This window comes from Sprattus sprattus, assembly GCF_963457725.1.
Source record: "Sprattus sprattus genome assembly, chromosome: 5".
Classification (NCBI taxonomy): domain Eukaryota; kingdom Metazoa; phylum Chordata; class Actinopteri; order Clupeiformes; family Clupeidae; genus Sprattus; species Sprattus sprattus.
Window position 1 is genome coordinate 17,037,779 of NC_137924.1, and position 13,584 is coordinate 17,051,362.

General features: G+C 43.8%; 1 protein-coding gene across 1 annotated transcript in view; it reads left to right on the forward strand.

Moving 5' to 3' along the window:
• Nucleotides 1–13,584, forward strand: part of fgf14 (fibroblast growth factor 14) — a gene marked incomplete at its 3' end in the record, with an annotated part of 128,188 nt that overhangs the window by 93,318 nt on the left and 21,286 nt on the right. The window contains exons 2-3 of the mRNA XM_080838653.1: nt 2,777–2,887; nt 5,571–5,674. Coding sequence (XP_080694779.1) covers nt 2,777–2,887; nt 5,571–5,674 — 215 coding nt within the window. The remainder of the gene's footprint in view (nt 1–2,776; nt 2,888–5,570; nt 5,675–13,584) is intronic.

A 13,584-nucleotide genomic window follows, 5' to 3' on the forward strand; every position in this document is an offset into this window, starting at 1 on the left:
AGCGATGCACTACCCCACACAAAGGCGAGAATAACTACAAAGAGACATGCAGTGGGCGCTTGATGTTTCTAGGGGACATAAACAGGCTAACTCTGGAAGTGAAAAACTGATTACACTAGAATCATTTTCAGAAATAATTAGCTAAATCGTAATTACGTTGAACTCCAAAAGGCAGAATAGTCTTTTCATTTGTGGCATCATTTGCACCATTGCATTTACATTATGGGAATGGATCCTTAACTGTTCCTGTTTTCTTGTTCTTTCACCAAAATCGAGAATCTCGTCTTTATACAGAAGCTTTTTAATCTTCTTTCATAAGTCCTCCCACTGTGCTGCACTGTTTCACACACCTACAGTGATGTAGCTGCTGTTCTATTCAGCTCAGAGACGCACAGTACTGCAGTGTTCGAGATATGCTGGAGCTACGTGTGACATTTGTTAGGGCTGTACTTGTAAGCCCGTAGATCGTGTAGCGTTTCTGGGTAAGGACATCTCTCTGGCTACACTGTCTCAGTCTGTCTTTCTCTCTCTCTCTCTCTCTCTCTCTCTCTCTCTTTCTCTCTCTCTCTCTATCTCTCTCTTTCTCTCTCTCTCTCTCTCTCTACCCTATTGGGGAAAGGTCAGGGCGCTGCCTGGCGTTTCCCCCAGCCTGACAGCCTTGTCCTTACACAAACACGCCCTCGGGCTACAGAGACCACAGGAAAAGCTGCCAGACGTGGATTTTCACCTGAGCACAACATGACGGACCCATGCATATACTGTGTGAGATGCAAACACATACATACAAACATACATACACATGATGAAACACACACACACACACACACACACACACACACACACACACACACACACACACACACACACACACACACACACACACACACATACTTGACCTGTGATGCCGTGCACATAAACGCATACAAATAATTAATAATGGCTTACACAGACAGACAAATGTGAACGCACACTCACAAACTCATATACACATGGACACATGGTGTGACTTTGGCACAGCTATGCACAACTAAACACGCACACACACACACACACACACACACACACACACATTCACGTAGTTACCCAAGTATAGAAACTGAAATGTAGAGACAGAGGCACAGACACACATACACACACATACACAGCCAAATCTACGCTCACACATGCACGCACACACACACACACTGTTAGGCATAGGTGAAGGTGAAAGCTCATCACCTGCGGGCTGGTTTAAGAGCTGATAGGGGCAGACAGCAGATAAGAGTCTAAGAGTCTCTTTTTAGATCTGATAGGAATGGCACTGGCCCTGAGGGTGAGGCTAGGGCTTTGGGATGACACACAACACACACACACACACACACACACACACAGGCAGGCTGGTTTAACACACACATGTACACATGTACACTTGTACATATGTACACATGTACACATGAACACATATGCAAAGAGAACTCTCCATTACATAGAACTTCCCCCACCCACGTGTATTCTCCCTATTTCGTATTCATGATTTATTTATTTTTATTTCAACACCACCACAACAACAACATCTTAACCAACCTCAATCCCCTAACCACAAGAGCTGTTTTACATTAAACACACACACACGCGCGCACGCGCACACGAACGCGCACGCGCACGCGCACGCGCACGCACACGCACACGCACACGCACACGCACACGCACACGCACACGCACACACACACACACACACACACGTGCTCCCTTGTGCACAAAACTAAATGTTTTTCTAGATGCTCGTAATGCAGAATGGGAAACCAGCAATGCGATTTGAGCTTGCTGACTGACCTCTGCACCACTGGACAGTGGAGCAGCCAACTGGCCCTACTGTGTGTGTGTACCTCCCTGCCTACGGAGTGGGATTGCTGGCCATACTGTGTGTGTATGTGTGTCTGTGTGTACCTCCAAGCCTACGGAGCAGGACTGCTGGACATGTGTCTGTGTCTGTGTGTGTGTGTGTGTGTGTGTGTGTGTGTGTGTGTGTGTGTGTGTGTATGTGTGTGTACCTCCCAGCCTACGGAGCTGGACTGTTGGACATGCACGCCGCACCTCGCTGGAGAAGTGCTTCAGCTTCAGCTCACACAGCCTTTGGCTCCCACTTGTGAGACTTAATTGTTGCCGTATAAATGGCTGTGGGTTACATTTTTCTGTTCATCGGTAAGACAGTCATGTGATTGTGCCTGCCAAGCAGAGGATGTCTGTCTTTATCTGACAATACACAGAAATATGAGCAGTGTATATAAGGCAAGGTGTACCACCACCCGTGTCAGTCTACATATTGTATGGAGATGGATGAATGTCATGAGTGAACTACATATCCTATCTGTAATCAGTGAACTGGAGGCAGAGACAGGAGGAACAGGTGTAGTGAAGATGGAGAACCTAAAGAGGATGCTGTTGAGTCCATAATGTGTCGTGTCACGTCATTAGTACCATTCTTCCTTAGGAATGAATGTGTGTCAAAGCAGTTAATGGGGTTTCCTCACTGTAATGGTTGAACCTTTATTCCTTTCTTTCACTCCTGATCTGTTCTTTCTCTCTCTCTGTTCCTTCCTTTCTTTCTTTCTTTCTTTCTTTCCATTTCTTTCTTGTAATTGACCCTACATCTTCGGTGAGAAAGCTATGTTTTGAAAGTCTGCCTCTACCAATTCCTGTTACTTATAACTATATCTGAAGTAATGACATTGTCTTCGCACTGTTGTCAAATGTGTTCATGTGACTAATTAGCTCCCCCCCTTTTTGTCTCTTGCAGATCCCCAGCTCAAGGGTATTGTGACCAGGTTATATTGCAGGCAGGGATACTACTTGCAAATGAACCCAGATGGATCTCTGGATGGGACCAAGGATGACAGCACTAATTCTTGTGAGTTCAGACCCTCCCTTCCCTCGTTACTCTGTGCTAAACTGAATCCATGCATTCAGACATATTTGACATATGCCACTCCCTGACACCACATCAAACTAATGGGACATTTACTCAGGCAAAGAAGGAGAATATTGCCCTATTTACCAATATGAAGGGTAAAATAGTAGCCTGGATACCAGCCTGAACTCCGCCCACAAAATTTTTGGTCTGGGAGATTCAGTCTGGACTTGAGGTAGTTGGGAGAGATTAAACGTCTCAGAAAAGTGATCTGAACAATCAAATTGTAAAGGCGGGCTTTATACATTGATGGACAGACAAGACAACCAACGCTTGAGTTGATTAGATAGATAGAATATACATCGAACAAAGATGGCGCCGTCTCGGGAGCTTAGTGGGACATATTTTATATGATTTAAGCTATCTACACGACTTTTTTTATGTCTACATTGACTCGGTTAGTTGTGTATGTGCAACCCGAATGTTGCCGAGGATTGTAGGTCTTAACTGAAGCACTCTAGACCATTAGTGATAGGTTATGCTAACGCGTAGACAAAAAAAACATTGAAACAAATGGTAGCTTCCAGCGTTGAGTGCTAATTAAGTAACGTGAGCAGCCATATCTCAACAGATATTGACAGTGCATTCATTTTGAAAGAGGAACAGAGAAACGCGATCAAGGCATTTGTCGATTGAAAAGATGTTTTTGCCGTCCTTCCTACGGGATCAGGTAAAAGTTTAATCTATCAGATGGTAATACTACGTTGCTCTGATTGGTTCTAGGTATCCAATTCAGCGAAGAGGAATTTTCTTTCCTGGTTCGTTGAAACACACTCCATAATCACAGCCCAGTGGTTCAGTTTCAGACTCATATTCTGACTAGAATTATGAGTATGACATCGTCAGGCTAGTAAAATAGTGGATGTAGAGGTGAATACAGGGTTGTTTAAGATGGCAGTAATGGTGTTATGGGCTGGAGATTATATTGGTCTCTTTGTGCCATTGCACCTTTCAAATATGAGTCTTCAGGTTATAGTCAGGAAGCAGTTTTCCCGAAAGACCTGTACTATGTGTGTATATTGGGGGGTAGGTTGATTGAGAGAAGAAGGGAGAAGGAGGGAAAGTGGCACAGAGTGTGTGTGCGAGTGTGTGTGTGTGTGTGTGTGTCTGTGTGTGTGTGTGTGTGTGTGTGGTATTATTAGCCTGGCTGGCTGCTGCTTGCTGTGTGCTCCAGGCAGGAACAGAGCTGGTTAATGTGAGTTGGGTTTGGAGCTCTAATGATAGTTTGACACTCAGCCCTCCAAGTTGAAATGACATATGTCACTTCGTGTATGTGGCAAGTCATACATACAGTAGGTGCACATAGTACATATATGCACGTAGGCGCAAACACACACACACACACACACACACACACACACACACACACACACACACACACACACACACACACACACACACACACACTCACACACAAAGGTTCACACACATCCACACGTTCACACACGCTCACACACATTCACACACCTTCACACACCTTCACACATGTTCACACACTACAGATTGCTCTAATTCTGGCATGGATGTTAAAACACACCTTCCAATACGTTTTGAAAGAGAATGGAATGAAATCCTGAGCACTGGAATCCTCCTTTCACACCCTTTCTCTCTCTCTCTATTTCTCTCTCTATTTCTCTCTCTCTCTCTCTCTCTCTCTCTCTCTCTCTCTCTCTCTCTCTGCGGATGACGCTCCACTTCACCTGGCCAGTATCCTCTGTCTCTGAGGTACTTCAAAACTCACAGAGCCATGCCCCCTAAATCAGTCAGTCAGGCAGCTCCCAGGCCTGGGCCAGCAGCAGTGAGCCAATACCAATTGCCTTCGAGCTCATCGCACTGCAGGCTTAAATCAGGCATGTGGATGCACTTAGTGTCACAGCCAACCACTGTTATTTCCCGCTTGCATAAACAGTAGCCATTTCCTAACAAGCCCAAAGAGCATGCTACTACAACAAAAGGAGTCATTAAATCAGCCATGCACCACTGGTGACACCTATTAAGGCCCCATAACTGTTCAGGCAAATGGCTTCCGCTCTTGTGCGTGGAGCCGTGCCGTGCAGTGCACTTTTAGAACAAAAGCTTCTACATAGAACCTCTACAGTGTTCCACAGGTTAAATGTGTTCTTAATATTTAGATTCTTCAAATCTGGATTTTGTAAAGCTGTTAATTTGTAAAAAAAAAAAAAAGAATCTCAAAGAATGTCTGTGTGCATGGAATCAAACAGGACCTTTCATCAGTTCATGGTACAGCCTCTAACGGTGGGTTCAAGGGGCTCCAGAGAAGGGGTGGTCAACTGTAAGATATAGGATATTATAGAAAATATATCCAAGGCCAAATTTGTATCTCTTATATCAACAACATGCTCTTAAGACAGGTATGTCCACACATCACACTGCATTGATGAAACAGCTGAAAAGCAGGGACTAGAAAAAAACAGCAACTCAGACTCACAATTACAAATTCAGCACTTCTAATAGAGATTCGCTGATTTGACTGGTCCTTTAAGTGTATTTAAAATTATAACATAATTTGTATGCCAAATATGAATTTCAAAGTGTACTTTCGCCTCCTATCACCTCCACCCCCACCCCCTTCCCTCTCCACCCTCTTCCTTTCTCTCCACAGCTTTGTTTAACCTCATCCCTGTGGGTCTTCGAGTTGTCGCCATTCAGTCGGTGAAGACAGGGTTATACATCGCCATGAATGGAGAAGGCCACCTCTATACATCGGTGAGTACCGGGCTGGATGAGCGAGTGGCCTCTAGTGTCCTGCCGCTGAGTGGCGTGAGAGGAGCTTCTCCCTGGGTGACGCAGGAGGCATGCAGGAGGCTTGCAGCACGGCGGCCCTTGTCTAGTTCAGTTCATATTGGTTCCTCGGTTCTTATCTTTACAATGGATTTTTAGTCTTCGAGCCTGTGTGCAGTACCGGTTCTTTCAACATGCACACTACGCACGTTGCGTAGGGCCCCGCAAATGTATTATTTATGATAAAGGCCCCGTGGGAAAAAAAAAAAACATGACAACGTAACTGTCCGTCGCGGACGTCAGATAGCTATACCCATGCGCATCATTGCATCATCAGTGTAGAAAGATGAAGCGGAGCTATCCCTCGGGGAATGAAAAAAGGAAGAGGAAGGAACTTGAAAATGAACTGCGGGAGCAGCAGTCAGGTAAAGCCTATAACTCGCCTCTCCTGGTGGGAGAGAGGGAGGGACAGTCCGTGTTAAACCTACAGGGCGGTGAGCCCTTGGGGATCCCTGGTCTCTGTGTGCGTCTTGCTAGCTTCTATAATTTTAGTTGTAGCCTTGTATAGTTATAACTGCACTTAACAAAATGGAAAGTAATGGATACATATTGACTAAGATTGAAGTTTGTTTGCTTGGATAGCCCACAGGCAAATATAGACGCAGATACGATTTATTCTTGGTGAATAAATAAAACTCGTGAAATATTATGACAATGGTGCTAAATAATAAACACTTATTAATAGAGTGAGATCATACCGAGAAATATCAAACTGTTGCTTGAAGTATTGGTTTGATGTTTTGAGGTTAGTACGTTGTTTATTATGGCATTTTTACTCTCCTTTCATTTTATAAAGACACGGTCATTGTAAATCGAAAACATGTCGTTTTGTTAAGCTCAAGTCTTCTCATGACTCAATTTGTTTGCCTAGCAACCACTTCAACAGAAAACGGACAATATGGATCTGCTAAATAAAATGGTTTTAATTCCAACACAAGTGATTCAGAGTTTGTAGTCTTTTATATAACATATGCAAGATATTTAAAGGGGGGATGAGTGGAAGCACTGGGTGTCAGGTGCGACGGTTGAAAATTTTGGGGGTTCAGTTAGGAGGGCCCCTTGGCAGAATTTTGCCTAGGGCCCCATGGAGGTCTGAACCGGCTCTGCCTGTGTGTACTTGATCCTGACCTGAAGGCAAAGTTCACATGTATCTGTTGTTTATTCAGTAGTTCATATAATTGATTTAATTCAACCAATACTGGAATAGGTCTCACATGTTCATATTTTCAATAATTGCAGAGAACTCAAGGAAGATAAGTGTCCATTTCAGCCAAATGTACATCAATTTGCACTACTGAGATACTAATAACATTGGCCTAAACTACCCACAAAGGAGAGGATATGAACATAATAGGATTGCAGCTTAACCATACAATACATTCATATTACAATTATCCTTTCCTCTCTCATTGTAAAAAAACCCTAAATTGATTTCCACATTTCTAACTCTATCTCTGTCCGACTCTGACTGACTCTGACTCGTGCTCCATATTCCACGGCAGAGGATCTATAGCTGTGAAGGTAGTCCTCTCCCAGTCCCAGTAGCCTGAGGTAACCTAGTACTCTGAGGGCTAAAGCTGCTGATGACTGTTATATAAGGCACTGCTGTATCGTGCAGATAGGGTCAGCTAGCAGAGAGGACCTCCAGCCTAACCTGCCTTTCCAGTTATCAATAACCATCAACATCACAGCGGCATATTTCTCACTGGCAGCCGCGCTGCGGATCTAAACCAGTTCAGTCACTGATCCTTTTTCCTGTTTCCGCTCTGCCGTGCTCTCGTCAATCAATTGTGCCGAGGCCTGATTACACAAAGTAGTCTTCCTCAACACCTTATTTGGGCGTGGGGTGTTTGCATTGATCATCCTCTTATTGTTTTGTTATATAGGACAGTATGACAGTACGCCATCCGCACCTCATCCCTTCTTGCAGTTTTTGTTAGAGTAGAAACAAGCCTGTACCTTATTTTGTCATAGACCAGAGTGTACCAAGTGCATTTAGGTCCAGTTTGTTTCGTGCAGAAGATGTGCTGGCCATTAGTCGAGGGCTCTTATGGCATTAGTGATGACTCACTCTCTGGAAGGGGTGAATGGAGACAGTGTGGAGAAAGAGAAGAGGGAGGGTTCTCTCTGTGTGTGTAAGAACCGGAGACCCTTCAGGACCATTAGAACCGTAACGACTCACCCAACTGCAGCTCCAGCGCTGAGGAGCACGCCATCTTATGTTACGCCACTGCCTGCCCATCTCTCCACTAATGGCCTCTCTAGGCAACTCAACACGGGAAACAGGCGCCCACACACCTTATTTCTCCGCTTCTTTTGTCGTTTCTTATTTCTTCTTTTCTCCCACGTTCCTTTTCTCTCTACCTTCCTCTGTCACCCCTCTCTTCCTTGCTGAAAGGACGGGGTTAATAACGAATAAAGAGAAAGGACCTCTTTGCCCCCGCCCCCCATCCCCCCCCCCCCAAAAAAAATAATTCTCTATCCATCCATTATCTCGCTCTCAGACTGAGATGGCGAAGCCCCAGAGTTGACCTCTCATCTAAAAGCAATGCCTCGCCATTTAGGTCACACTTACTGTACAAACCAAATGTTATGCTTTCAAGATGCCATTTATGCAACATCCATCACCCGTTTCAGTCGCTGAATGCCTCGTTTGGAGCATCTCCATGCATTTAAAATCCATGTGCATTAAAATTCACTTGAGAAATTACCCAGCCCATTTACATGGAGGTGATAACCCTGCCGAGCGGTGAATTCTAAGTTCCTTATTTTAGTATTTTCCGTGGCAAATTAATAGCATTTGATAGTGTATGATCAATTGTTGCCTCTGTGCCATAATTAATCAAGCCGAGAAGAAGAACATGCAGATGGCCCACTTTGATTTGTGGTTCCCTCATTCTTCCTCCCAGGGCTAAATGAAGGGAGCTGATAGTCTTTTCAGCAAAGGGACTTGAATCTCATTAAAAGCCTTCAGTAGGCATCATAGGCGTGTGTGTGGGTGTGTGTGTGTGTGTGTGTGTGTGTGTGAGGGGGTTCTTTCAGCCCTGTGTGAGCATTAGTGAGTTGATGGGATCCAAATTATTCGGGTTCTGAGCACAATGAACTTGTGAGAGGGGAGAAGAAAGTGGAAGAACGTTGGCTAATCTCTCCTAGTTTTAATATATCTCTTTTGTACTGAAGGGCCATAGAATCATTCGGGACAGTGTTTTCGTCGAAAGGGTGGTTTCTCCTGTTGAATAATGAGGCAGAATCTCCTGGCCGGTGCATATAAGGGCAGACAAAAGACATTAGGCTACCTTTGGGGACAGTCCATTTACATTTGCATGTATTTAGTAGATGCTTTTATTCAGTGTGACTCATAGTCCAGAGAGGGTATGCCATTTATCAGCATGTATGCTTCCCTGGACAGTAAGCCATAAACTTGGCACGGCTAGCTCTTTGCTCAGGGAGCTGTAGCATTAGGAAATGAGATGATCATTGCTTTATAGCAGGCCCCAAACAATTACTAAAGCAAATAAATAATAAAACAAGTGCAATTCTATGTCAGGGCTTTCCTTTTGAGCCTGTCACACGTTTTATGGTTGCATATAAAAAGGAACTGATCCCAATTTTTGATGTGCTTCAGTAGCAGCAATATAACCTGATGTGGCAATCCTTCTGGAGAATTGCACACACCTGCCCTTTTAAGAAGACTCTCTCTCTCTCTCTCTCTCTCTCTCTCTCTCTCTCTCTCTCTCTCTCTCTCTTGTGCTCTCTCTCGCTCTCCCTCTCTCTCTCTCTCTCTCTCTCTCTCTCTCTCTCTCTCTCTCTCTCTATCTTGTGTGGTGAAGGGAATTCTCATTCTCGGGCAGAAGAACACCATTAAACACTTTGTTGTTCTCCTGCCATTGTCTGGGCTCACCCAATTTCGTAAACTCGTCCACGGAGGGGTCGGGCTCTTCATGCCCTGCTGGGTTTTCTGTGCAGGGTCTTTCATTCAATTCCGCGGGTTGGCAGGTGGCAGGTTAGCTTTACCTTAAGCGCTTATCCACAATGGCCAGAGCTGCCTTTTGTGCTTATGGAGACTGGCAGGCTGGGACAGTGGGATGACCATGTGGGATAAACTCTGGCAGTGGTTGGGTCACTGTCTATGATGGGAATTAGCTTTCCTATGGCATATGGTATGTGTATGTCTGGGCCTGTCTGTCTCTAAAACTGTACAAATCTGCCTTTATTTAATTTGGTCGGTTGGTTATTTAGTTTTACAGTTCTTTAATTGTTTTTATCTCATCTTAAATAGCAATACTTATCCTCAGTCAACAGATAATTATTTTAATCATGACTATGAAGTTTTATAGGAATTATTAATTTTACATTTCATTTCTGGGGTGTGTGGTAATGGCGTAATGACGTTGGCAAGTGGATATTAGTTCTTCTTCAGTCTCTTCACTGTCAACAGAGGTGTTATCTCCCTCTATGTGGTATATACGTACACATTTAAATTCACCAAATATTATATATTATCATACATATCTTTATTCAAGTTATAACTTCCATGTTTTTGCAGCTATGCCCTATGAGCAGTGAAGTCTAACTTGAATTCCCATGTCTAAACCCATTCTTTGAATACTTCAGTGGTGACGTGGCTGACCTTCATGTGCATTGGACCTGTCTGTCAGTCATTATTGTCTCTTCATGCATTTCTATGAGGAATTGATTGCTGCTCTTGTTGATGGGTTCCAGGATGTGCAGTAAACAAATGTCTTCTCAGTGACAGGAAAGCTAAAGGCGCTGTCCCAGCTACAGCAGCCCTTTCCTTCTTCATGTTCAGCAATGCTGCGGTTCACAAACACTACTCCCGGTAAATAGTCGCTGTGTATAATGTATCGTAGAAAAAAACCAAGAAGAATCATACTGAGATGCTTCACAGCTTCCAATCACGTGAGATTAAGACTAGTTACCAAACTACCAAACTGTTATTTTTTGACCTTTCCTTCTTCATGTTATCATGGTGAGTCATGGTGTTGTCGACATCTATGATTTCACATATTTTTCATTTTCATTTATTTATTCGGATGACAGAAGACTACGGAGTTCTGTCACTAGCATGCAAGAACACCCTTAAAAATATGCATCTATGATTATTGTATGCAGACTTATGCACGGAATAGCAGCTGCTTATCCGACTATGGCATTATGATTTGTTTGGTAGATAGCTTGTATCCATAGTCACTGTCAAAAAATAACAGTTTGTTAGTTTGGTAACTGTCTTAATCTCACGTGATTGGAAGCTGTGAAGCATCTCAGTCTGATTATTCTTGTTTTTTTTTACGATACATTATACACAGCGACTATTTACCGGGAGTAGTGTTTGTGAACCGCAGCATTGCTGTCAGAATCACAATAGGAGAAAATGATTATCAGTGAGTGGGATAATAAGGCGAGGGAGTTCTTTTTCTTTTTTTCTCTTGTGAGCTTCTTGAAACAGATGGCGCAGTGTGAAATATTTCTGCTGGTGTTGTCGTAGTGTCTCCCTCAGTCGTAAGAATACCCCCACGCGCACACACACATGCTCTAGGATGTATTCACAGCCCGAGAGGAATAATTTACGCATGGCACCAAACGCATAAGAACATGTTATCTATGCCACACATATGAACTCATCTATTACTTTTTTACTTTTAAAAGAAGGAACAGATTAAACCAGATGAGGGTTGACAGATAAGCCATTCTATTTCATAGGTCATATATCGGTCCGGCATAGTCTATATCCAGCTTGACACACTTCTCAGTGACATTGGTGAATCGACAACAACAAACAGTGTCACAGCAGTCATTATTACCTTCAACAGTGATACCCAGTGCTGTTGTTCAGCTGTTCGATGTGGGTCAACGCCAATGTATTTAGGCAGAGGAGGTCACCTAACAAAGTTTGTCCCCTCTCAGACAGACTAGTGAATCTCGCGGCTGAAAAGAACCTAGGGAACACGGAACAGTAATCATCTAACAGGCCTAATCGCCTCCCTCATATTTAATTACTCAGTGAAGTCCTTTTGGGTGAGACAGGGGAGAGAGAAAGATAGGTAGAGATAATTAAAGTGAGAGAGAGACCTGATCTGTACTAAAGGAGCTTGATTGTTTCTGCAGCATAACTCAGTCACTGTGTCTTGTAATTCAGTGACAGTGGCAGTGTCAGTAGAGATCTTGTGACAGCACTTCAGGAACTGGTGATAGTTCCGCTCCACGAGCTTAATGAACTACAAAGTACAGCATTGTTTAACATAGCTGCCGCAGCATATGTAACCACACCAGCGGCCAACGCAGCTAAAAATAGATGTATCTTTTTTTCTGTCTGACCTCATAATGGTGGTTGTTCACCATGACCAGAGTCCGTTTTCTTCTACCTATATGGTATATACGTATAATGTTAGTGAATGATGTTACCTATAATGTTAGTGAATGATGTTATCTATAATGTTTCTGAATGATGTAACAGTAACAGAAAAGGGGCTAACACCTGGTTTGGGCCATTATGGAGGTCTCAATTGAACTTTTTGACACCTTTTTTAATGGCTGCCGTGGGGCCCCATGAAGGAATATATGGCGTTTGCTCCGAAATTGCTCGGGGAAAACCATGGACATCCCACCCGTCTTACAGGTGCATTAAAAAACAAATTGAATAGCGATGGCAAAAGACATCAGTAGGAAGGAACAATTTCGTGGGAAATGGATTCTCGCTAGAGAAATAGAGAAAACACAGGGAGTGATAAAGTCTGCTTTCAGTGTGTGTGTATGTGTGTGTTTGCATGTGTTTGCACGTGTGTGTGTGCGCACGTGTGTGTGTCTTTGTGTATGTCCCCCGCTAGTAATGCAAGGAGGATTTTCATCTGAGGAACACTGAGGAAACAAGGTCAGCCTTGTAATGGCCGCTCAAGCAATTTCACCGTCAGACAACATTTAAATGGAATACTGTGTGTGGCTACCCTGACCAATGTAGCATTTATATTTATTTTTTTCCTCTTGCTCTATCTCTCTTTCTCTCTTTCTTTGCTCTTTGTGTGTTTGTCTTCGGGGTACACTGGGGAAGTCTGACAGCATTAAATATGCAGTGATAGCCTCTGTTTATTTATATTAGTTGCCTTCCATGACCGATACCAAACCTGCGTATTAAAAGCCCATATCGCGAGCTGGAACTGGTGCTGCACCTAAACCCACGACGCTGGCTGTGGTTATGGCTTTAGAGATAAGTGCCTCAGAGACCTTTGGATGTGATGTTTGAGCTGTTGTGACACTGAACTGCTCCTGTGGTGGTCGATGCTATGTGTTCTGGATTTGTTTCCGCCGCTGGGCTAGGATGGGCTAGTTGACACATTTCATTATTTCTTGCAAATGTGCCACTGGGTAATTGTCATCCTTCCTTTCTCTCTCTCTCTCTCTTTCTCTCTCTCTCTCTATCTCTCTCTCTCTCTCTCTCTATGAGTCAGAGGGATTAAGTTTATTATTGTCACATTACAACCCTTTTTTAAACAGGCCCTCCTATGTTCATTAAAGGCACTTACAGGACAGGGACCTGTAAGCTCAGGTCCTTCACCAGTTTATGAGGCCCATTATTTATGACTTATTTGAGCCTCTAACCACTCAAAGTGTCCACTGCTCCATCTCAACAAGAGGACATGAACTTCCCCCTTAAAGAACTTCCCCCTGATGGTGATACAGAGCATATGGCAGAGCAACAATCAAACAACAGTCAAAGGAGAGGAGAGGACAGCGGAGGGGGGGATGTTTGTAATAAACTGGAGATGAGAGAGGCACTGAGGGAGCCGGGTGGCCTTGCTTTGCTGCCATGTTTTTGCCGA